Source organism: Leptopilina boulardi, unplaced genomic scaffold, assembly GCF_019393585.1.
Source record: "Leptopilina boulardi isolate dan_hultmark-lab unplaced genomic scaffold, ZJU_Lbou_2.1 LbouV2_122, whole genome shotgun sequence".
NCBI classification, from domain to species: Eukaryota; Metazoa; Arthropoda; class Insecta; order Hymenoptera; family Figitidae; genus Leptopilina; species Leptopilina boulardi.
The window spans coordinates 3,058,499-3,084,096 of NW_026137666.1; the positions used below are offsets into that span (position 1 = coordinate 3,058,499).

Genomic DNA, 25,598 nt, shown 5'->3' on the forward strand with positions numbered 1-25,598 from the left:
CTTCCGCGTAAAAAACATTTACAACATTTTTCTCTATTTTTAATAGGAAAAAAGTTATAAGTAAAGCAAAAAAATATTGCTCAAATTTGTTATTGTAAATATCTCGAAAAATATTAAAAATTTCAAATTCAAAATTTGTACACTTATTTAGCACCACTATCACTACAATTTACCGAATTTTGAGAAAAATACGAGACATGACCCCTTCTTCTCATATGAAATGCCTCATATATCTATGTACCACGTGGCCTGTATTGCTTTTCCGCTAGGGCTGCTACTTTCGACTTATTCTAACGTCTTTACATTTTATCCTGAAAGTTGGGGAAGGATTTCCAGAAACGGCCTATAGAGTGGGTGCTCCTTATACTACTTCGTGGTATAACCAATTCAACCAGAAATCTCAACCATAAGTTTATGGCTGAAATTTCGATAGCATTTCTTTCCGTGTATGTCAAATAATATAAGTGATACAAAAAGGAACAATTTTGTAAAATTTAAGAAAATTTCAATTTCATTTATTAACGGGACATGCCCTTTCGTACGAAAGTACTCCTAAATTCTAATAGTTACGTAAGTAACAATACAAAATATAAAATATTAACTAAATCTAGGTAGGCGCTATAATGGTTAAAGTTCAGTATAAGTTTATACAGTAAAGAATAACATAAATGAAATTACATTATTATCAAAGGAGAAGATTAATTTTTGATAAATTGAATCTGCTTTACCATTATATCAATTAATTTCAAAAATAATTGTTATTGTTCAATAATACTGATTTTCTCTTAATCATAATGTCTACATTTAGTTCTGTATGTATTTCCTTAAATCACTTTCATAGATAGAAATAAAATAAGTTTCTCTAGGAACGGACACAACCTTGGGCACCAAGTGGGGAAATCACTACAGATTCTCCTTACACGCATCTATTTGGACTGACTGTATTAGTGGATGTGCGATTTCTAGGGGTGATTTTAATTATGGTAGGGATTCCACGCCGGTAGACCATTGACACATTCATTTCTCCGTCTAATCGACGGGTCTCTAGTTCCTCCCTCACTCTCTTAATCTCCTCCCTCTGCATAACCGTCCTGTCATTCGACATCCAAAGATCTTCCAACTCCCTTGAACGTGTTGAGTCTCTTTTGACACTTACAAATTTTTTTATAATTACTTGTGCCTTCTCTTCCGTCTCACATACAATCTTAACAGGGCGAGGCTTACGAGAAACCTGCGCATTAGAACCAATTCTAAATGTGCGTATATTTTCAAGATCATCTGTTTGAATGAATTTTTTTAATTTAGTCGTAACCACAGATTTCAAAGAACAACTATTATTTGACGAAGTGTCAAATTCTGGAAGATTAAATAAACAAGATTGTTCTTTCTTTCATTTCGATCAACAAGTTCATTTATACAGACATTAGTTACTGAATTAGAATCAATATTTGTAGAACCATTTGCCTCAGATTTATCAAGTCTCTCTTCGACAACATTAAGACGCTCTGTCAAATCAACAACTCTGCTTTCCATATTACTTAGCCTACACAGTGTGTCATCGAGTTTTTTGTTGATATCTGACATGTTTTCAGTCATATTGGCAAAATTATCAGAAACTGTTGTTGATAAAACCTTAATAGCTCTCAAAATACTATCCAAGTTAACAGAGGTTTGTGAAGATTGAGAATTATTTGAAGGAGACAATGACCTAGGTTTACAATATTTGGTGACGACCCATCAGGCAAAGTAGACAGCTGTAATGCACAGCTGGGATGATAAGGAAGATTACACTTCCTACACAAAGTAGGAATAGCACGTGTAATATCTTTACCACATTTTCTACAATTTTCAACACTAGAGTCCATTTTTGCACACAAATAATCATTCAAATAAAAATAAAAAGTAAATTGAGCGAAAGCAGTTCCAATTTAAGTCACATAAACAAAAAACTTCACACAAGTATATCAGTCCAATGTTAGGTTAGAAAAAATCCAAATCAGAGAGCCAAGTTACGGCAATTGGTGCAGATAATAAAAAACTGTCACTAAAAACCAGCACAAAATAATGTTTATAACTATAAGGTTGTAAAAGAACAGACCAAACTTAAACCGTTTTATTTAAACAAAATCAACCGAGACACATGTGAACACGTGTTTAGTAGCTGCCACCTAGCGGTAAATTGGTTCTCATCGTATCACTTACCTATATCATTTGACATACAACACATATTTTATGCACTTTAGATAAAATTTTCTTCATTTTTGGGAGAAAATTCATGATTTTTTCTTTTATTATCAGTTCTTTCCTGACAGCACCAGGACCATCAACTCTAATCGTCCTCGCTATATTTTTTTTGTAATTTTCACGTAAAAATACATAAGCGTACCAAATTTGAGATCGTTATGTCAAAACATGTGGCCGCTAGGGGCGGGGTACATAGTTATTTTTATGTATTTTTCGTAAAAATTCATGGTTTTTCCTTGACAACGCTATGATAATCAACTCCAATCATGCTCACTATATTTTTTTGTAATCTACACATATAAATACGTCAAAATATATAAGTTTGAATTCCTTTATATATAAAATTTTCTTCGTTTTTGGTGAAAAAATACATTTTTTTCCTAAAGTTGTTATTTTTCTTGAAAAATTTGAAAAAACGTTAATCATCAACTCCAATCATGACCGGTTTTTTTCCCTATATTTTTCACGTAAAAATACTTTTATACACCAAATATGAACTGTCTGGGTGGAATATTGTGTGCGGTAGGGGGATTAAACGTTTTTTTTTGAAATTTTTTATTTTTCCTTGACAATGGTATATAAATCAATCCGAATCAAGTTCGCTATATTTTCCCTGTAATTTTCACGTAAAAATACATAAGTGTATCAAATTTGAGCTCTCTATATCAAAAGATGTGGCTGCTAGGGGGCGTACATAGTCATTTTTCTTAAAAATTCATGGTTTTTCCTTGACAACGCTATGATAATCAACTCCAATCAGGTTCGCTATATTTTTCCTGTAATCTACACGCGAAAATACACATGTGAACTAAATATCAGCCCTCCAGATAAATTTGTGGCCGCTAGGGGGGTGGGGGGTACACGATTTCAAAAAAACCGATATTAATAGGGTTCCGAACCGAGTACGGAACCCTAAAAATCATCCGAAATAAAGAAAAGATTTTTTTCAATTGCTGAATCAGTTTTTTAAAAATCAAAATGTCGGATCCAATATGGCAGACTTTTTTTTAAATTGTTCTATCTTGGACAAAAATGCAATAAAAGTAACAATTCCCCCTTTAATTTCTAATGTCTATAGTATACAATAGAAAGGAGATTCCTGCTCTTTTAAGAATAACTACATCATTCTGACTTGTAGGTGAACAAGCTTCCGGAGATCTAGCGGCAAACATGAGAACCCTAGCGGATTGGTTCATATATATGATTTGTGGAAAAATTGTGATAACCTGGTGGATTGTATTTGATGCGAATGCTCTACGAAATTCGCGGGAAATTCATGGAACACGAGGGTGAAATTGAAATTCTGTCCAAAATGTATAAAAGATGATGAAATTGATAGTACAATTATTAAAATCAATTAGTTTTATGGATTTTAAGATTATTAGGTATTGTTAAATAATTATAAAAATTTAATGTATTTATTAATTTCAATGTAGGCGAGACCGGGGCTGAAAGTGCCGATTTTGAGAAAACTAAATAAAATGCTAGAAAAATGAGAACTTTTTGTTTTAATCTATAGTCTATTTATTTTAAAATTTAATGTAGTTTTTAAATCCATTATAATTTTTTGATAATTTTGAACAAATTTTTTTGTAAAAAATGATTTTGTGTAGCGAAGCAACACGGCACGTTGACTTCCTCGCTGGGGAGTGTTGTGCCGACGCCGGGGTCCGTTGTGCCGCTCAGATTTTTTAGTTGTTTCAGTTGAAGCAAATGATTTAACGCGTAAGAAATAAAATAATTATTGACAATATATGATTTACTATTATTTATTAATCATTTGTTATAAACTTTTAAAGGTTTTTAGGAACAATCTTAAGATTTCTAGATTTTAGTAAGTACAAATAAACATTTTCTGACTTATATTCTATAAATGCATAGTTAGTCAGTCACTTAAAATATAGTTTTCGTAATAAGTATTTTTCTTATAAACATTCAAAGGATTTTTCCAACAATCGTAACATTTATAGATTTTTGTAAATAAATAAACATTTCTGACTTAAATTTTACAATTACATAATTAGTCAGTCTTTTAAAATATTTTTTGAAGTAATTATTTGTATCGTTAATTAATTGTAAAAACTATAAAATAGTTGCCAAAGATACGCATAAGTAAAAGAATACTTCTCGCACTTCCACTTTTCAAAAAAAAATTGTTTTTGAGATATTCCTATCGGCACAACTTACCCCCGGCACTTTCAGCCCCGGTCGCCCCTATTACAGTTTATTATCAACATTTGTCGATAAAATCAATATATACGCGTTTTTTAACAGGTAGGTGGCAACACTCTTTTTTGCTTTTTAAATTTTTTCTGTATTTTTTTTATTAAAAGCAAAACTCTTATTTATTAAACGGAAATATTGGTAAAAAAATGTATTATTTAATCAAAAATATTGGTGAAAAAAAAATTTTTTTTATCAAAAAAAGTTGAAAAAAGTTAATTTTAAACGAAAATAATGGTAAAAAAATGTATTACTTTATCAAAAAAATTAATATTTCCATAAAAAATATTAGAGAAAAAAATGAATTTTTTTATCAAAAATATGGCTAAAGAAAGATTAATTTTTAAAGGAAATATTCATAAAAAAATAATTGTTTTAGGTATCAAAAATATGTCTGAAAAAAATTAATTTTTTTATCAAAAAAATTAGTGAAAAAATTAAGTTTTAAAGGAATGAAAGAATTTTAAAGGTTGAAAGAATGAGTTATTTCTATAAAAAAATATTGTTAAATAATGAATTATTTTATCAAAAACATTGTTGAAACAATTAATTTTTTTTATCAAAAATATTGGTGAATGAAATTAATATTTTTATTCAAAAAAAAGGACAGATATTAATTATAAACGGAAATATTGGTAAAAAAATTTATTATTTAAACAAACATATTGGTGAGAAATTAATTAATTAAGTAACTAAATTAATTTAATTAAATTATTCACCTTAAAATTAATTTTCTTTCAATATTATTTAATTTTTAACATTTAAAAAATGTTAGAACTTTTAAAAAATATAATAAAAAACATAAAATTCGTTTAAAAATATTTACTTGATATTTTATTTTTATTTTACCCGTTTTTAATGCATTTTATGAAGGTGTCCATCTTGGGGCCACTTTTTTCAAATCGAAATTTACAACAATTTAAAAAAATTCTTTAAAAAATGTTTGTTTTCAAAATAAAATTTTTTCTTTATGGCCAAAGGATACCTTGTTTATTGTACTTTCATAAGGTATGCACTATTTTTAAATATCCTAAAACGTTTGGATTCTAGAGTACAATATCAAAACTATGTCCATCTTTGGGACCACTCCCATACATTTTTTACCATTATTTCTGTTTAAATATATTTTTTTCACCGTTATTTTTTGTTAAAATATTAATTTTTTGATAAAATAATACATTTTTTTACCAATATTTCCGTTTAATAAATAAGAGTTTTGCTTTTAATAAAAAAATACAGAAAAAATTTAAAAAGAAAAAAAGTGTTGCCACCTACCTGCTAAAAAGCGCGTCTCTATTGATTTTATCGACAAATGTTGACAATAAACTGTAATACATTGAAATTAATAAATACATTAAATTTTTATAATTATTTAACAATACCTAATCACCATAAAATGCATAAAACTTATTGATTTTAATAATTATACTATTAATTTCATCATTTTGCTTCCTCGTGGAGGAAGCTTTGTAGTCCTTCCGTTTATAAAACTTTTCAAAGTGGCAGAAACAATTTTTTTTCTTTATAGAAGCTCATTTGTCATATTAATATCTCAAATCTGACCAAAGGATTTTGAAAAATACCCAAAAAAAAAAATTTTATTGTCTTTTTTCCAAAAATTTTTTTTTAATCAAAAAATTTTTAAATAGAAAAATTTAAGGTTATATATAATAAAATCGTATTCCTTACGTCAAGACGAATCGATAGATATATATAAAGTATACATTTGAGGTAAATTTAAAGAATTAATGAAAATTAAAAAATCAAAAATTCACATTTTGGCAATAAAATTTTGCTTTCTCCACGAGGAAGCAAATTTTTTTGCTGATCGTAAAGAGGAAGCAAAATGTTCATGTAATGAACATCTGAATTTACAACTTGTTTTAAACATTTTAGACAAAATTTCAATTTCAACTTCGTGTACCTAAACATCTTAAAATGCATAAAACTTATTGATTTTAATAATTATACTGTCAATTTCATCATTTTTTTAATACATTGTAATGATAGAGTATCGTAGTATAGCGGCGCGGCGAAAAGAGAAAAAGTAGACAGCGTAAGTAGTAGTGTCACTCTCTTCCCCCACCACTCGCTGTCACCTAGCTGCTAGTGATATACCTTTCGTCTCGCACCTTTTTCTTCAGTCTTCTTCCGACTCGTCTAGAGGTGCTTCTCTGACGATTGGAAGCGACTCACTCCTGACTACCTGGTACTCAGTAGAGGTGCGTCTCTCTGAACACCAGAGCCTTCCTCACTTCCTAGAAGGAGCTGTACTTGTTCCTGTAGGCGCTTCTGCGGAACAGTAACACCCTTCGCCCTCCTTCTACCTGGTGAACCGGACTTCCTATGGGCGCTTCCGTGGAAGACTGGTGAACCAGGTTACGCACGTCTACCAGGACCATCCTTGTCCAGTAGAGGTGCTCCTCTCTTGACAAAGATGATGCACTAGGTCGATTCCCCATCTCGAGGCGCTTCTCGGGTGGAGGAGACACCTAGTGAATATTACTTTGCACTAGCTTCGCGTCGGGCATGAATATTGGAACCGAATCCAATATCTAGCTTCTTCCCGATTGCGAATAATAATCGACCTAGCGTGCACGACCCTAGTATCCGTCCGTACCGTTGTCTAGGGGGTAAATTCTAGAAAGTACTCCACGTGAAGTAATATGCGTCGTCCTGACCAACATAATCGCGAACGTGGTAAATATGTTTAAATCCGCTTTATTCTGGTTTAATGACGCGAGCGCGATCGGAGCTCAGCGAACGCTCCTCTAGAATAGCTAGTTTTTTATCGTTATGTTTTCTAGAGATTAGTATCTTATTTGCATTGTATAGATTCTTTTGTTCTTTATTATTTTATGTAATACTTCATTTTCGTATATTTTATTGTTCTTTTATTTTAACAATATATTGTCTTTCGAAGGTTTAAATAAAGACTCGTCAATGACTACACCTGTCCTCTACATCATAGTAAGAAATAGTTCCGAAATTAATCGAAACATAGATGGCGCTTCACGCCATCTACCGAGATTTAAAGTAACTAGTCAAAATAGGTGCCCGGACTCCATTCGGCGAGCAAATCCTTTGTCAAATAAATTCAGATCATTACAACATTTTAGACAGAATTTCAATCTTGTGTTCCATGAGTTTTCCGCGAATTTCGTGGAGCATTCGCATCACATACAATCCTCCAGGGTTATTACAATTTTTCCACAAATCATATATGTGAACACTAATTTAAATTGCTTAAAATACGCTTGAACCAATCCGCCAAGGAAGCTCATACTTTTACCGCGAATTACTTATCAATAATAAGAACCGGTGCTACATGTCAATGCACAATGCTGAATATAATGCAAAATTGAACTACACGTATAGAAACAGGATGGTGGATCTTTCCACTAAATATGTCGAAGTGTATAAGATTAATTCACAATGATAAGCATGCCTCTTTAACAATCAGTTAAGTTCGCATTGCTCTTTTGAATGTTCAGATTTTTCAGTTTGAAACATTTTTGGTTAAAATTGCCATCAAATATGGCTGTATCTATTCCAATGATTTTGTATGGTAAGCATACAAATTATTTTAACAGTGCTGACATTAGACTATAATAACAGCAGATCCTATTTTCTAGACAATTATAACATTTTTAAATTTCACATTAGTATAAACAAACAAAAATATACAATGTCTATTTTGAAAAACTGACATCGGATTTGTAATCAGTGACCCCAAAAACCTTCGAGTAAACAATTTAATCAAAATTTAAGACAGTCTTTAAAGAAATGAAAAATTTATTAGGGGTTGTTCACAAAATACATAACGCTTTTTTTTGAAATTTCAACCCTCACTCCCCCATGTAACGCTCAGTTATATACATTAGCGCCATTTTTTTGGCTGTCCGTAACATATAGCTTGACCCACCCCTCCCCTCTGGAAGCGTTACGTATTTTGTGAACAGCCCTTTATAACTTATATTATTTATTAACATTAATTTGTTTAAAACATAAAAATTTTGACTTGTGTAGTTTTTTGCCATTGAGGGAGTACCACAGCATTGTTTTTAAACAGTTTTTACCCTGTGCTCCTCACTTATGGTTTCAGATGATCGGTTTTTTTAAAAATTGCTACTTTTGTTAAACTTTTCAATAAACAAATTAATTTAAAAATTAAAAATCAGGCTCGACAAATCTCTTCTAAATTTTATAATCTTTTATTTAAAAAATTTTAATTAAATCGTTTCAAAAATGAAGACTCTGGACGTTTTTGAACAGTAAATTCCATTTTCCTCCCACATGGGATTTCATGTAGATTTTAAAATATCAACTTTAATGATCTGGTTTTTATTTGCCTAAGGATTTGCTCACCGGATGGAGTTCGGGTACATATTTTCTCTGGCGGATCTCGAAATCGGAATGTACGCTGAATTCGTTGTACATTCGTAACACATTGGTTAAACATTTAGTTGGAGTGAAAATTGTGTAGAAACTGTGGAAAAGTGTAATTGAATTGAATAATAAAAGTATTTAGTGATAGATTTGTGCTGTATTTGTGATAAATTAACGTGTTATTATTAAATAAATAAAGTTTAAAGTGTAAAATGTTCGCGTAAGTGAGTTTGACAGGCTAGGGAATTTTGTAGTGACATCCAAATTGATAGTCGATAAAGAAGTTGAGCCGCCGACTTTGCACGGTAGGTGGCAGCATTCATACTTTCTCCTTTTTAAAAATTCTCTTTTTCAATTGTAAATAGAAAAATTAATTAATTAATAAGTTATATAGTTTCTATGTTGTCATTTTTTTAACAATTTAATTTTTGAAGATTGTTTAATGAGATAAATTAAACTTGTATAAAGTTTTTATCTTTCTTTATTTTATTATTATTTATTTTTAATATAAATGTAATTAAAAGAAAAGATTTATTTAAAAGTATTTAAAAAACAACAATTTGCATCGATTATACAAGTTTAATTTATCTCATTAAACAATCTTCAAAAATTCAATTGTTAAAAAAATGACAACATAGAAACTATATAACTTATTAATTAATTAATTTTTCTATTTACAATTGAAAAAGAGAATTTTTAAAAAGGAGAAAGTATAAATGCTGCCACCTACCATGCAAAGTCGGCGGCTCAACTTCTTTATCGACTATCAATTTGGATGTCACTACAAAATTCCCTAGCCTGTCAAACTCACTTACGCGAACATTTTACACTTTAAACTTTATTTATTTAATAATAACACGTTAATTTATCACAAATACAGCACAAGTCTATCACTAAATACTTTTATTATTCAATTCAATTACACTTTTCCACAGTTTCCACTCAGTTTCTACACAATTTTCACTCCAACTAAATGTTTAACCAATGAGTAACGAATGTACAACGAATTTAGCGTACATTCCGATTTCGAGATCCGCCAGGGTTGACTAGTATCTGTAATTCTCGATAGATGGCGTAAAGCGCCATTTATGTTTCGTTAAACTTTGGAACTATTTCTTACTATGATCTAGAGTAGAGGCGTAGTTATTAACGAGTCTTTATTTAAAACCTTCGAAAGAGAATATATTGTTTAAAGGAAAGAATAATAAAATATACAAAAATAAATTATTACATAAAATAATAAATGAGTCGGAAGAAGACTGAGGAAAAATGTGCGAGACGAAAGGTATATCACTCACAGCCAGGTGACAGTGAGTGGTAAGGGAAGAGAGTGACACGACTAGTTACGCTGTCTACGATACTCTATCGTTACACAACCTAAGATTTCACATGGATTTATATATAGGAAACAATATAGGATCTCATGTGGGAATTTTTAATTGAAAATCAAATAATATTACTGTAATTCATCTGAAAAGAAAAAAATCTTAGCTTTTCAATACACCTTCTGAGTTAGAATCTCACCTTTATACACGGAGAGAAATCTGGTGCGATTTACGCATGAGCATGTCCATAGGAATATAGCATGGACACTTCCAAGCAAAAACCATAAGATTCCATCTGAATATCAGGTGAGACTCATACAATAATACCTCACTCACTTAGGATTTTTGCTTGAAAGCGTCTGTTACTATATTCCTAAGGACATGCTCATGCGTAAATCGCACCAGATTTCTCTCCGTGTAATAATATTCAAGACTGATCTCAACTGTGAAAAAAATCTTGGTATGACCGAAGATAGAATTTCGTTAAGAGAACTTTTAAACTATTCTAATAATTAAAAGAAACTTTGATTAAATGTTTTCAATAACTATTAAAAACTATTTACCATTTTTAAATTTAAAAAAACCTCTTTACAGTTTTAATTTTTCATAAAGTACTAAAAATATTCTTTCTACACCAAAAAAGTCCACGTTGACAGTTATAAGAGGGCGGGGAGTTCGCCAAAAGTCCACGATTGTCCACGATGGGGGTCAAAAAATGTTTAAAAACTGTCCACGTAGTATAAGGACGATTAATCTCACATGAGTTAATGAGTTAATAAAACTTCCTTACTTATTGACGAGTTACTACATGAATTTATCATAAAGCCTCATATGAAAAATTACGGAATTATTTCTGAAAATTCTTAGCTAAGAAAGATGAAAAAAATTTTATTCTGTTTCTCCTTTCATCACTCACATTTTTTTGTAAACACACGCGTAGATATAACTATTACGCCACAGGTCACAATTTATATATAGCTATCAAATACAAGCAGAAAATTAATTTTAAAGAACATTTGACTGCAGGCGGGCTCAAACTCTCTTCTCTAGGTACAGAAATCGGATGTGTATCCTGTGAGCTAAAAGAGGTACATAACTTCTTTTTTTTAGTAGAAATCTATAAGAAACTGCATGCCGAGTGTATACACACTCATACACAGTGGCAATGGTTAACTGCGTATCAGAGTCAATTTCGAGTTCCGTAATTTTTCAGGTTCAAATCCTGAAGTGTTCTATAGCGAGCAAAATGAAAAGTTATGCATGTAAATAGAAATATTTATTCGAACTTTTCAGAAGAAACTACTAAATTTATTTGAAGAATGTACTGAAAAAAGATGCAGAATTATTTTGAGATTTTTCTGAAATTTTTCGGACTTTCAATTGAACATTCATGAATATCTCTGAATTTTTTCCTCGTTTTCAGAGTTACTGAATTATTTCAGAACTTTTTCTTTCCGTGTACTGTTTATATTTCACCAAAATTTTAATCTGCTCCCCCCTTTACAGTTTTAATAAAAAATAATAATAATTTATGGGTGAAGTACTTACCCATAGTACTAAATGTTATGCAAATTGCATGTCGATATAAGAAATTATATTTTTTAATTGGATCACTTCAGAAATTTTACCTCTTATAAACCTATGACTGTCCGAATTTGTATTTACTTTATGAAATAAATGTGTTATTTGCAGGGAAATTAGAGAATGTCTCAAGTTGGATCACGAACATAAAGATTGCTTTCCGTTTTATAAAAAAATAAAAAAGATTTCAACATTATTAAACAAAGCGAAAAATGCACAAGAAGTAAACGACAATGAGGATTGTATTAATTTAGCTAATCGAGTACTTAAGGAGGAATCTAAAGTGCTGGATGTACGATTTTTGGCTGTAAATTTACTCTGTATATGTTATACTGCTGATAACAAAGTTAATAAAGCAATTTCAAGCTGTGATGAAGCGTATAAAATACGAAAAGAAGCTGAAATTCTTTGTAACAGAGCAGAAGCTTACCTTGCTGGGGAAATGTATGATGATGGTAAGTGTTTTATTTTCAGAAAAAATGAAACTTCCTTATATATTTTATTCTTAGAAGTTTTCAAGCAGTTAAGCTGACAACATTATGTTTTGGGAATTTATAATGAAATTAGATTTGCATCGAAGAACATAGTTACCAAAAACAGACTTTTCGAATTTGAAATGAGGGGCTGATAGTAAAAATGGTTTAAAAAAACATTGGGAGCAAAAGTGGGATAAGTGACTTGGGAGCAAAAACGGGTTAAAATGATTCGTGTAATTTATTGATAAATTCATTATATTATCGATTAAAAAATATTAATTATAATAAAATATGCATTTTTTCCTATTGTTAATATTTTTTAATCGTTAATATAATGAATTTATCAATAAATTACACGAATCATTTTAACCCGTTTTTGCTCCCAAGTCACTTATCCCACTTTTGCTCCCAATGTTATTTTAAACCATTTTTACTATCAGCCCCTCAAATATGTTTATACATAATAATTTATTGCAGCCAGGTGGTGCAAAAACATTCGCGGAATTTTATTTTTTCAATTGAGGGCCCCGATCAAATAACTCGACCGACGCGCAGACGATCGCTCTAATGGTAGGCAAGACCGATCAAAAGTGAAAAAAAATTAGAAATTAAAATTTTTAAATGTACTACCATGTAGAGAACCGAAACGCGCAAGTTTTTTGTTTTTGCTTCCTCATGAGGAAGCTTTGCATTCGTGACGTTTTTCGATTTTTTAAAATTGGGTTATATGGACTCATTTTCATCTAGAAATAATATATATGAAGTCCTGAGCAAATGTCCAGATGTATGCATGTGTGTGTATGTCACAAAATATTGTGTACAAATTATCTCAGAAACGTTTTAACGGATTGTCCTGAAATTTTGTATGCTTATTGTAATCATTAATACCTAAAATCTGACACAAGGATTTCCGAATATATTCACAACATTTTATTTTTTACAATTTTTTCAAAATTTAAAAAAAATTTTTTTGTAAATTTAATTTGTTTAGTAAGAAAACTTATTTCTTGCATTAAAACGAGTCGATTAGCCTATATAAAGTTCATATTTTACTGAAATCTATAGATTAAATCATTTTCTTGAATTTTTGAAAATAATCGTTTTTTGTATTTTTTGAAATAACTTTTTCTGATATAAAAATTTTAATTAATTCTTGTCAAAATTGTATTCCTGGCATAAAAATGAATCGATTGAGGTATACAAAGTTTATATTTTACTAATATTTATAAAAGTGATTGCTATTTTAATTGTAATCCTTCTTTTAATCTTGAATATTAGTGTATCATGATGAGGAAGCTAAATGGTCATGAAATGAACACCTAGTTGAAATTTTTTTATAGGATTATTATTTTTAATAATAATGAATTTTCACTAATAAAATAAGCTTTATTATGACTTGTAATATCATTTTCAACCAGTGGTTTCAGTATGTCGTGATTTAAGTACTGCTCATTAGTAACTTCAGGTATCAAATCCATTTTCTTGCTCAAATGAATAATTTTCATTAGAAGAATCAATACTTTGCTCTACAATCATTGGACTGTCAGCGTCGTCAAGAGGGTTTTGAATTGAATTAATCGTATGATTAAAGTGTTCAAATTCCGGAAATAATATTACCAAGTTATTTTTTAAAACCTCCATATTCTTTGCAATAGGTCTATCCACTCTGTCACAATCCCCTCCCTATAACCGGAACTACCCCTAGTAGGACCGTAAACAACAAAACAAAAAAAATAATAGATAAAAAAATGTGATTCTTACCAATTCAAGTCCAACCGAGGTCGGCTCCTTCCACTACCCTCTGGCCACAGTTCAACGGTTACATGCCTCTTTGTTCACTGTCCATCCTCTCCTTCTCTGGCCTAACTCCTCCCTTCTCTCTGGCCAAGTACTCCTGTTCTACTTCTCCAACTTCTTCTTTCTCTCCTCCAGAAATTGGTTGAATGCCCTATCTATTGTTGAGGCTGTCAGCCCCGCTAGGGCTCTAGTGATCTCCAAGATATTCACAATCAGACCTTCGTTGTTAATTTTCTCCTCCTCCACTTTTTTGTTTGTTTGTTCACCCCAATCGACCACCTCAAGTTCCCGAAGATCACCCCTGAGGTTTTTTATTTTCAGTGGTGCCCTTTTTATCCTCGTCTCTTTTGTCCTTCTCTCTTCTACTCTCTCTGGCCATTGGGTTCTGGTCTTTCGAGGGACATCCGACTGGTGAACTCGACTGGCTTGGGCAGTCGGCTGGACTTTCAGCATAGTTCCAACATGCTTCTTGGGAAGTTCTCGTTGAGTTGGTAGTCCGTGATGCGGGGAGTGTGAGCGCGCTACACTCAGAGTCGATACCGTACTTTCGAGATCCTCCTTTCTCAGCACTGGTTTTTGTCTGGCCGAAATGGCCTCCTTTTGTCGACGTTTTAAGTTTAATTGCTCCCTTTTCGGATATACAGATCCGTGACGGAGGAAGCTTTCTAACTCATGCTCAACTAGACGGCTCTCATAAGCCTCATCACTCTCCCCTTTTATTTCCTCCGTTGGACCACTATCTTTGTTTGGTTTCTTTTCGGAACGGATGCACTGAATTGTTGTTTCTTGAATACATCAATTTCTACGAAATCCTTACGTATGCTCACATCTCTCTCTAGCCCCTCTATAGTGGTCTCGTTTTGTTTGACCGGTTCCAGAGGGCTGGGAAGCATATCGTTCTTATGTGGGATTATCAACAAGGACGCCATTGAAAATCTCTTTCTGGTCTATGAGCAGACTGGCTTCGACTCCTCGTTATTCGTCCCTGGCCTTTTGAGTCTACCCCAAAGTCTGAGGATGAGCGGTGCCGGTTCCTCGCAGCCCCTCTATCTCCAAACCGATTGTACGGCATTATTCTCTGGCTTCTCCTTCTGCTTCTCTGGCCTCTCCGCTCTCTGTCACGTCTCTCTGCAAACCAATAACACAGGCCTGCAAATTTTGGGTCACTTCCTCCAAAGAAAGGGGAAGGTGATTTTTATAGGTTTTTTGACGTATAATACGAATCCTACCTCCAAAATGGCCCATCACGTCAGGATTTTTTGTAATATTGGCTTATATGACTAAAAATGGCCATTTTGACCATTTTTGGGAATTTTTTGTGGCTAACCAAATTTTTTTTTCATTTTGCGAAATTGTATCGTATAGTACTACATCTAAGCTTTAAAACCATTTTTAAAAATCGCTCTACGATTTTTAAAAAAAAGTTATGCAGTTTTGAAATTTTTTTATTTAGGCAAAAATGTATATATAAAACTGTAAAGGCTGAGGTAAATAAGAAACGGGCTAGCAGTAAAATAATAATATAATTTTCATCTAAAACACATATAATCATTTCTTATGTTGCAAATTAATAACATAAAAAATTGTTTAAACTATTATTTTTTTAAAAAATTTGTCAAAAATTTGTTGTCAAATTCTGACTTGTATGAATAAACCCCAAATTTCATTTACCATAAATATTATTTGCCATAAAACTCATATAACATAAATTCCATTTGACATAAATTTTATTTAATATGAATTTCATTTGACATAAAATTCAAATGTTATATATCTCATTTGACATAGAACTTTGATTTCATTTCTACCTTGAAAACAAATCTTGAAACACGATCAAGTGTTTACACCTACTGTTACTAGGTGGAAACTCCATAGTGTCCGCTATTACTACAGACCATGGTCTTTCGACAATCCTCTAGCCCATCAATCTAACTGGTCCGACTTAAGAGACTTTGTATAGTTAACATTGCATACAGTGGGTCACGAACTTATGGACATCATTCCATATGCCTGGCCAATAATACTCTCGCGCCACACGGTCATTGGTCTTCTGTTTACCTTGATGACCAGCTGACGCTTACACAACGGCATCCTCTAAGACTCTCTCTCTCTATACTCCTCTGGTTCGACCAATTTCCACGCGTCTTCGTCTCCGACTATCGGCATTAGAAGTGGTAACCTGGACAATGCATCAGGGACGTGATATTGCGCACCCTTTCTGTGAATAATATCAAAGTCTTATTGTTGCATCTCCAGGCCCCATCTTGCTAACCTCTTGTTGTTCTTCTTCCCAATCACACTTTCGGCCTTTATGCAATATTCTTACTAATGGTATCTTGATATCGCTGTCGACTCGACTGACTCGGTCTACTTTGGGTCTGGCCTTAGTCCTTCACTGTCCCAAAGGTATCCTAGATAGGTGACTCTTGAGCATTTAAACTCGCACTTGTCTGGATTCACTACCAATCCGACCCCGTTGAATAGTGCTTCATACGATTGATCTCCAATGGACATCTTGAAGAAATACCTATTTTCTGTCCTTGCTCCATTTACTTTCTCACTCGGGTCAGCTGTGCCCGTCACAGCCTCTCCCCTCCCCTGGACTATAGGTACTGGGGTCGCTCCTGTACTTTAGTCCCACACTTCCTACTCTCTGGCCTCTGATGGAGTGAGTTCTTCTCACTCGATCTGCCATTATCTATTTCACGCTCTATCTCTGTTTTTACCCAACTACAACTCGCACCGTTGTTAATTGGGAATTCTCTCATCTCCATTTCTCTTCTCTCTATTTTCCAGTCGAAGAGTGGGGGGTACAAGGTGGTTTTGCGCCCCCATGAACTGTTTCCCAAGGCTGTTCGAAGTGTTAAGCAATTTGTGCACGTAAGGAAATTTATTTCGCCATAGTTACAGATTCTATCGTGTTGGGTGCAGTCATGACCGATGATGTCGCTGTACTCATTTGTGCTAACGAGGTGGTAGGGGAAACCGTAGTTAAGCTTGTAGTTGTCACCATTGGTGATCGTGACGTCACGTGATTTGTAATCTTTACCGCAAATTCCCGACCACGTTTTTACCACTTTCAAATTTAATCAAAAAAAATATTGGTGAATTTGGACATTATTCTTTTACAATAATTTTATCACATAAAAAAAACTAGCTTGATTCTAACACTCGCGAAAAATTCATAAATAATAGTGTTTCCCGTGCAATTAAAGACGTAAATTTATGATGCTAAAGATTATCTAAAAAACTTCCCTCAACGAATTAGAAAATTATGAAAATTTAATATAGTTCCGAAAGTAAAATAACGGAAAAAACAGTGCACATCATAATTACAAAAAAAAACCCCGCACAATTATATGGGTTATATGGGCCCGGTGAAATTTTTTTATAACCTAGAGTAAAAATTCCTGAAGTGGATCACCCAAATTAAAGATGTACTGTATTTGCTTGGAAATATAGAAAATTAAAACATTATTGTGAGTTGAAAAACTGCCTCAAAGGGTTTCTCAAAAAAATTAAATTTCTCAAAGTTATAAACAATTGAAGTTTTTTGTAGTCTTAAGTTAAAAAATGAATACCTTAAGACTAAGTGAACAGATCTTTATAAAAATTGGTATACTTACACAGAAAATGATACAGTTTTAGTTAAAAATTTTAAATTCAAAATTTTTTTATTTTTAATGAATGTCATTGTAAAATTAATTGTTTATTTAAAAAAAAAACCATGTTCTCGTTGTCGTAGAAAGTTGATCCAAAGTTTATTGGAAAGGGAATTTCATAAGGATTCGAAAACCGTTTTAAAATTTCGTGGATCGCAATTATCAAGAAAGTTATCGCGTTTTTTGTGCGGCGCTGCGTGTCTTTAGCGCTAGCATGCAGAATGTATTTTGCTTAAAAAGTATGGAAACTAGCAAATATTTCGAAAAGTACGAATTTTTATCAAAAATGTTAAAGTCAAAAGTTGTTCCTAACAAAAAGATCTACATTGGTTGGTCTAAATTGGTTGTTTTTGTTAAATAAAATCATCTAATTTTCAAAATCAAATTTGTAATCCCTATGAAATTATGTGTTGTAACGTGTCAAGTATATGACCAAAATATTAGGCTGAGGAATCTTACATTGGTCTTTAGTCGTAATTCGAAAATTAGCTTCAAATTTCTAATATGTTACCCAAAAACCCCATATTATTCTAGACATGAATTTTGTTAAACGGAAATTGTATTATTTGAAAATTCGATATATTAGAAAACCTGCTTTATCAAAGTTGAGGTAAATAAAAATTCTATAAAATAATAATTTTTTTAAATAGGTATTTTTCAATATTAAAATTGGGCTCACTGTAAAATCTTCTTTCTTAAAATTCTACTAAATGTAACTTTGATAATTTTTAATTCGACACAACAAATATTTCGGCAAGTATAATTTGGGGAATACTCATGCGTCCCCATTTTTTAACCCAAAAAATTAGGACCGGGGCCCAATGTGAGGCCTTACAGCGAAAAAAGTAGTCTTTTGAAATGAGACCACTAATATTGTGTATAAAAATCGTAATCCTCATAAAATTCTGCGTTCACACATGTAAAAATGCACAAAATATTAAGCCGAATCCTAGACATTGGGCTTAACATTTTTCTTCAAATAAGTGAATTTAAAAAATCGCGGCTTATGGGGTTTTTAGGGTAACATATTAGAAATTCGAAGCTAATTATCGAATTAGGCCTAGAGCCCAATGTAAGATTCCTCAGCTTAATATTTTGGTCGTATACTTCACACGTTAAAACACATAATTTCATAGGGATTACAAATTTGATTTTGAATATTAGATGATTTTATTTGAAAAAAGCAACCTATTTTTTGGGTTCACAAATGTAGATCTTTTTGTTAGGAACAACTTTTGTCTTAAATATTTTTGATAAAAATTCGTACTTTTCGAGATATTTGCAAGTTTCCATACTTTTTGAGTAAAATACATTCTGTATGCTAGCGCTAGAGACACGCAGTGCCGCACAAAAAACGCGATAACGCATTACGCCTGCCAGTTGTTCATCATGTGAAATGGGGCCCTCCCAGTGCAAGGTGGCCGTGGAAGTTCGGCCAGAGAACTTGTCTTCCCGTATCCCATCGCGTGTCGTACGAGGCGATTAAAGTCGGCTCTACAATGAACGTGTACGTGAACGCGACGTGCTGACGTCACAATGTTAATCAAATGGGTGACGTCAGCATGTCGCGTTCACGTTCGCGTACCATGGATTGTAGAGCCGACTTAAAGAGGGAATTTGAACGCATTACGCCTCCTCGTCCGGAGGCAGGGTAAAACCGTTGTGGTTTCAGACTGCGGTCTGGGAGCGGATGTTCCACGTGGTCCCCGTTGGAATTGCAGGATTCTTGTCCTCGCTAACTCACGCCCACTCCTGTTGGGGTGTTATCGGGTCCAAAATGAATGTTACTATCCGTTCCGACATTTCATTGGGCACCCTATTGTATGAGTGTGTGTGTGTGTGACTTACCAAACCATCGGTGGGTGGAGCTTAGCTCGGAGACGGAACCTCCACGAGGTCCCCGCTGGATAATATAATTCCCTTCCGTTGAAGATTTTCTTTCACGGGCGAAGGGAATCAATGCTAACCGTCTCTTCCTAGAAGGGCACCCGGTCTTCTTCGCCGTTTTGGTTCTTAAGGACCTTACAACGGCAATTTTTCCCTCCTCTTTCCCCATGGTGCATCGGTAGCGAGGCCGCTTGCCAAATCGCCGCCGTTTCAACATGTCGGTAGTTCTTTCGTTAGGGGGTAGATATGCTTATTTTAAGATCGGGAGTTATAGCCCATAAGGAGCCAGGCATCCCAGTCGGCCTTGAGCGCGACGATAAGCAGAATTCTGTTTACTTTCAAGTACCAAATTTTTCTGTAATTATGATGTGCACTGTTTTTCCGTTATTTCACATAATGTATTATGGGTTTTTCTCGAAAATAACCACTTTTGGTAAAAAATGCATAAACAATAAAATGTGTGTTTTTTTGAGTCCTACGACTTTTATTTGAAACATTTTTCAAATTTTTCGTTTTTTACGAGATAATCGCAAAAAACCATGATTTCATTAAGATCGGAGGTGAGACGCTTTCGGAACTTCACCCTAATGTAAGAAACTTTCGCCGTCAGGTGCCAATTAATTTTAAGGTTAATTAATAAACTTTTACTCAATACAAAATTTTACCAAACATTTACAACTCCTCTGAGACGCTCTTAATCTCAAAATGAATTCTGCCGGACACTGGCAAGCCGAAAATACCAGCGGCGAGCCCGGCTGAAAAACCTTGTAGAGGAAAATGTACAAGTTCTTGTACATGTTTATTAATGAACTAGTACAAGATCCTGGATACGAAAATATACTTGTACAAGAAAATGTACATGTTCTTGTACATATTTTTTGTGCAGGTTTCATGTACATCTACTTTTACATGAACACGTTTATGTTCTTGTACAAGAACATTTGTTTAAAAATGTTTTTGAAAAAAATTTGAAATTTTAATAAGTTATAATTATTAAGACTCTTTACTTATGCATGCTAAAAATTATTGCGCAGCTGTTAAGGCTTAAGAAAACTACTGCGCAGCCTTTAAAGTTTTTAATTTTTAATTTAAAAGCCATAAATGAACATGTACAAGAACATGTTTCACATCTGGTACAAGAAAATTTACATGAAACCTGCACAAAAAAAGTATGTACAAGAACATGTACATTTTCTTGTACAAGTATATTTTCTTGTTCAGGATCTTGTACAAGTTCTGGTACAAGAACATGTCTCAATTCCAGATGCTGAACTTGTTCAAGAACATTACATGAACATGTACAAGAAAATGTACAAGTTCATTAATGAACATGTACAAGAACTTGTACATTTTCTTCTACAAGGTTTTTCAGCCGGGAGACTCGACCTAGACAATGTTTAAACTTACCCACGATGACAACTCGGCCACGTGGTTGAAAACCCGACTTCCTCGAAACGGGTCTCCAACAAGGAAATAATCCACCTCTACCTTGAAACTAAAAGGAAAAGTGATTTGTGACGTCTGGCGTCTGCTTCTTAGTCCAGTCTGTGGGGCGTGAAAAAGACCAAATAAAAACAATAATTCGGAAGTCAAAAATTCTTTTTGCAATCGATGGGGGGCATTTTACTGAATATAAAACCAAGTTTTCGAATTTGGGGGGTGGTAAATTTTTCCGCCATCTTGAAAAAAGAGAAATTTTTTAAATTGCAAATATTACAAAAACTATCACTTTTACGTGAAAAATTGTAAACATCAATTTTGTAGAGCTGAAAATTGCCTACAAAATTTGTTTAAACAATTTTGTCATATGATGAGTAGTTTTTATGTTATATTAAAAAAATCGAAATTTTTAATCGCAAAAACTCCATTTTTACCATTTTTTGCAAAACTGATACAATTTATCGCAAAATTAGTCCTATTCAAAAATAAAGGCATTATAAAACTATGCAACTTTGAAATTAACTTTTTTTCCATACAATAATTAGGAAAGAGTGGGGAACGCTTCAAAGTGCGCAACTACCAGATGTGCGTTTAACATATTATGTGACGCTCCACGGTGAAAGGTATCTATCTCCCCAAATGCATTAGGCTCAGTTCTCCATGTACGTGTAAGGAGAAATGAGCCTAATGCATTTGAGGACTAAAACTTTTAATTGCAAAAATTTCTAAAATTATCACTTTTACGTGAAAAATTGTAAATATAAATTTTGTAGAACAAAAAAAAACCTACAAAATTTTTATAAACAATTTTTTCATGTTGAATATTTTTATTAAAAATTAAAAATTTTTTTATTGTAAAATATCAAAACTCATTTCCGCACCACCTTTGAGGTATAGTTTTGGCGAGTTTTTTTTAAATGTGGTTTCCCCAATAGGCCTAGTCCACAAATGAAAAATTAAATGATTATTGCAAATTAAAAAAACATAAAATTAAAACAGACACAATATGTTTGATAATGCTGTATATAGTTGTTAATCATACCACATGTGCAAAAATGGTAACAATTGATATTTTACAATAAAAAATTTTTAATTTTTAATAAAAATATTCAACGTGAAAAAATTCTTTATAAAAATTTTGTAGGTTTTTTTTGTTCTACAAAATTTATATTTACAATTTTTCACGTAAAAGTGATAATTTTAGAAATTTTTGCAATTAAAAGTTTTAGTCCTCAAATGCATTAGGCTCATTTCTCCTTACACGTACATGGAGAACTGAGCCTAATGCATTTGGGGAGATAGATACCTTTCACCGTGGAGCGTCACATAATATGTTAAACGCACATCTGGTAGTTGCGCACTTTGAAGCGTTCCCCACTCTTTCCTAATTATTGTATGGAAAAAAAGTTAATTTCAAAGTTGCATAGTTTTATAATGCCTTTATTTTTGAATAGGACTAATTTTGCGATAAATTGTATCAGTTTTGCAAAAAATGGTAAAAATGGAGTTTTTGCGATTAAAAATTTCGATTTTTTTAATATAACATAAAAACTACTCATCATATGACAAAATTGTTTAAACAAATTTTGTAGGCAATTTTCAGCTCTACAAAATTGATGTTTACAATTTTTCACGTAAAAGTGATAGTTTTTGTAATATTTGCAATTTAAACATTTTCTCTTTTTTTCAAGATGGCGGAAAAATTTACCACCCCCCAAATTCGAAAACTTGGTTTTATACTCAGTAAAATACCCCCCATCGATTGCAAAAAGAATTTTTGACTTCCGAATTTTTGTAAGTTGAAATGTTTAATTTGACTGGACTATCTAGTAAAATTTTCTAGGGAACTCGAAAGTGAATGAAATGAGTCGAGAAATTTCAATCGAGATTCAAAAATTTAGACTCAGATTAAATTTTAAATTATTTAATTGAAATATATTTTTTCTTTATTTTTCATTATGAAATATATAAATATATGTATATAGTAATTATTAATATGAAATTGATATTTGTTGTTATTTAACAAAAAGAAGATATACATTTTGAGAATTGTTAGAATCAAGAAGTGTTGCGCGTAACTTCTGATTCTCAAACTAAGTATTGTAATTAACTTAGAGTAATTACAATAAATATTATATTGTAAATTATTTCAATTAAGTATTGTGAACAACATTCAAACATTTAAAACGAATAACAATTCTTTAATTGTTATAATAATTAACTATTGAGAATTATCAAATAAATTGCAATTTTATTTAAATTAACAAAACAATAATGATAATTCTACAATTCAACTGAAAATTATTAAATTTGTTAATTTTTCAATCTTCAAACTGAATAATATTGGTTTTTTACCTGAGAGGGATTTTTCCAATCAAATAAATGTTTTTTATTTAATATCCCACAATTTATTTATTATTTAAATAAATAATAAAATAAAAATTCAAATTTAATTTGAATTTAAATTCATTGCCCGCTTTTAAGCGGATAATAAAGTACAAGAATCCAGCTCATTGGCGATTTCATGGATCTAACGGAAATATAGTTCCTTTAAGTCTAGGACGTGACACGATTCGACCGAGTGACACACATTTCGTTATTCCTAGTGTAATTAAAAAATTCATATCTTAGAATAGTATGAATGGATTTTAATAAAATTTGGCGTTAAAGACGAATTTTGAAAATGAAAAATGAGTTTTTAACTGTATCAATCAAAGATTGATATTTTCAAAAAAAACTCCAAAGATCTTAATTCCTTAACTAACGTTGCTCTTCGGACAATTAATTTGTGAAGGTAGAGGATCCCCTACTTACCTCACTATTATTCAGTTAATTGGTTAAAATTCCATATTTGTTAGAACAATTGATTTTAGGAGTATTTGAAAGAAAGGTGAAACAAATAATTGAATAGTTGTCCATAAATATATATTGTGTGACAAACTTTACATGATACATAAATAGAATATTAACAAGTGTTTAAGACAATCAAAAATTTTAAACAAGTTTCTTGACTCTTATGATATTTACCTGAGGAATTTCTTAAAATTTATATCTTTGAATTCACTCGATAAAACTCAATTTAAATAATAAAAAATGTTTCAACACTACGTTCACTAATGTGTAAGATGCCCAAATGATCTTGCTTGCAACCGGGACACCCCCTCTTTTCATCCTTCTATATGTAGCGAGAAATTCAAATTTAAAAAAAAGTTATGGCATTTTTTAATAGTAATAAATTTAATTCATAATATATTTTCTACGTTTATATACATACAATATTATTCCATTCGTATCTTTCAGCATTATACTTTTCTGAAGATCCGATTTTTCTTACCAATGTTAAATTTTCTGGTCGCATTAAATAATTTTTAAAACTTTCGCAAGAAAAATCAGAGAAATTAAATTGTACCATCATAAGATGCCGAATATTTTCAACAGTGAACCGATTTCTTTCACTATTTATAAGAGAAAAAATCCGTTCACAGTTAGCATTGTGTGCAGGAATTGCGAAAATTTAACTTCCAACTCCTAGTGCCATCAACTCCCTAATTTTTTTACAGTGCTTCATTTAGAAATCTTATTAAAATTGTTTTTACATTTAAAGGTACAAATTTTGATTTTATCCTTTCGCGGAGAGATGTACAAATTTTTTCGATGATAGCATCAACTTCTAAGATACTGTTATCATTCCGAAACGAAAGTATTTCCGTCCTAAGAGCAAGCACACGCGTTTAGACAGACTGAGATAGACATGTTGAAACTTTTAGAAAAATGCGCAGTAAGGTAGAGTTCACTTTAGACATGCGCAGTAAGATCAATTAAATTTTTGACATGCTCAGTAGAGTCCGGAATGTTGCATTTCTGATCCTTGACACAGAACAATCTATTTATTTCTTATCTTTCTGGTCTTAGAACGGATCGAAAATAACATCGACTTTCGTTTCTGGTCTTAAAACCGAACGAAAGTCTCATCGATTTTCGTTTCTTATCTTGGAACGGAACAAAAGTCCCATCTACTTTCGTTTCGAGTCTTGAAACGGAACGAAAGCACCATCGTCTTTTGTTCCGTGACGACAGCACGGAACGGAACCGAAGTTCCGTTTCCGGACACATCCCTGGTTTATAACCAGAAATATGACAATTCTTGGTTATCAGAAAATTTTATATTACATACACAAAAACTTTTTACCTTTGTATTTTCTATCGTTTCAAAACAAATCTTTGAATCAATAAGGTTTTTTAATTTTGGTAGACGAAAATAAATTAACACACAGTTAAGTTAATAAACAGTTTTAAGTAAAGAAACAATAATTCTAACCAAAGGTGGGTAGTAATGCATTACTAAAGGTTTTTATGTGAAATATTAGAAGTTTTGTGCCTACTCAACCTTGATCTATAAGGCCTAAGCATAGCTTCGCGAAAGTCGTTCGCGAACGATATGCATGTGTTAGAAAAGGACACAAATATATCTCTGTTCTTTTTCAACTCATGCGCATCGTTCGAGAACGACTTTCGCGAAGCTATTATGCGTAGGCCAATGCGGTTCCTTTTTATCTCACACAGTGTGGTCAATA

At 32.1% G+C, this 25,598-nt stretch overlaps 1 protein-coding gene across 1 annotated transcript in view; it reads left to right on the forward strand.

The window, feature by feature from the left end:
• The window catches only part of LOC127287011 (dnaJ homolog subfamily C member 3), a 104,908-nt gene that overhangs the window by 61,112 nt on the left and 18,198 nt on the right, over window positions 1–25,598 (forward strand). Inside the window, exon 5 of the mRNA XM_051313709.1 lies at window positions 11,874–12,217. Coding sequence (XP_051169666.1) covers window positions 11,874–12,217 — 344 coding nt within the window. The remainder of the gene's footprint in view (window positions 1–11,873; window positions 12,218–25,598) is intronic.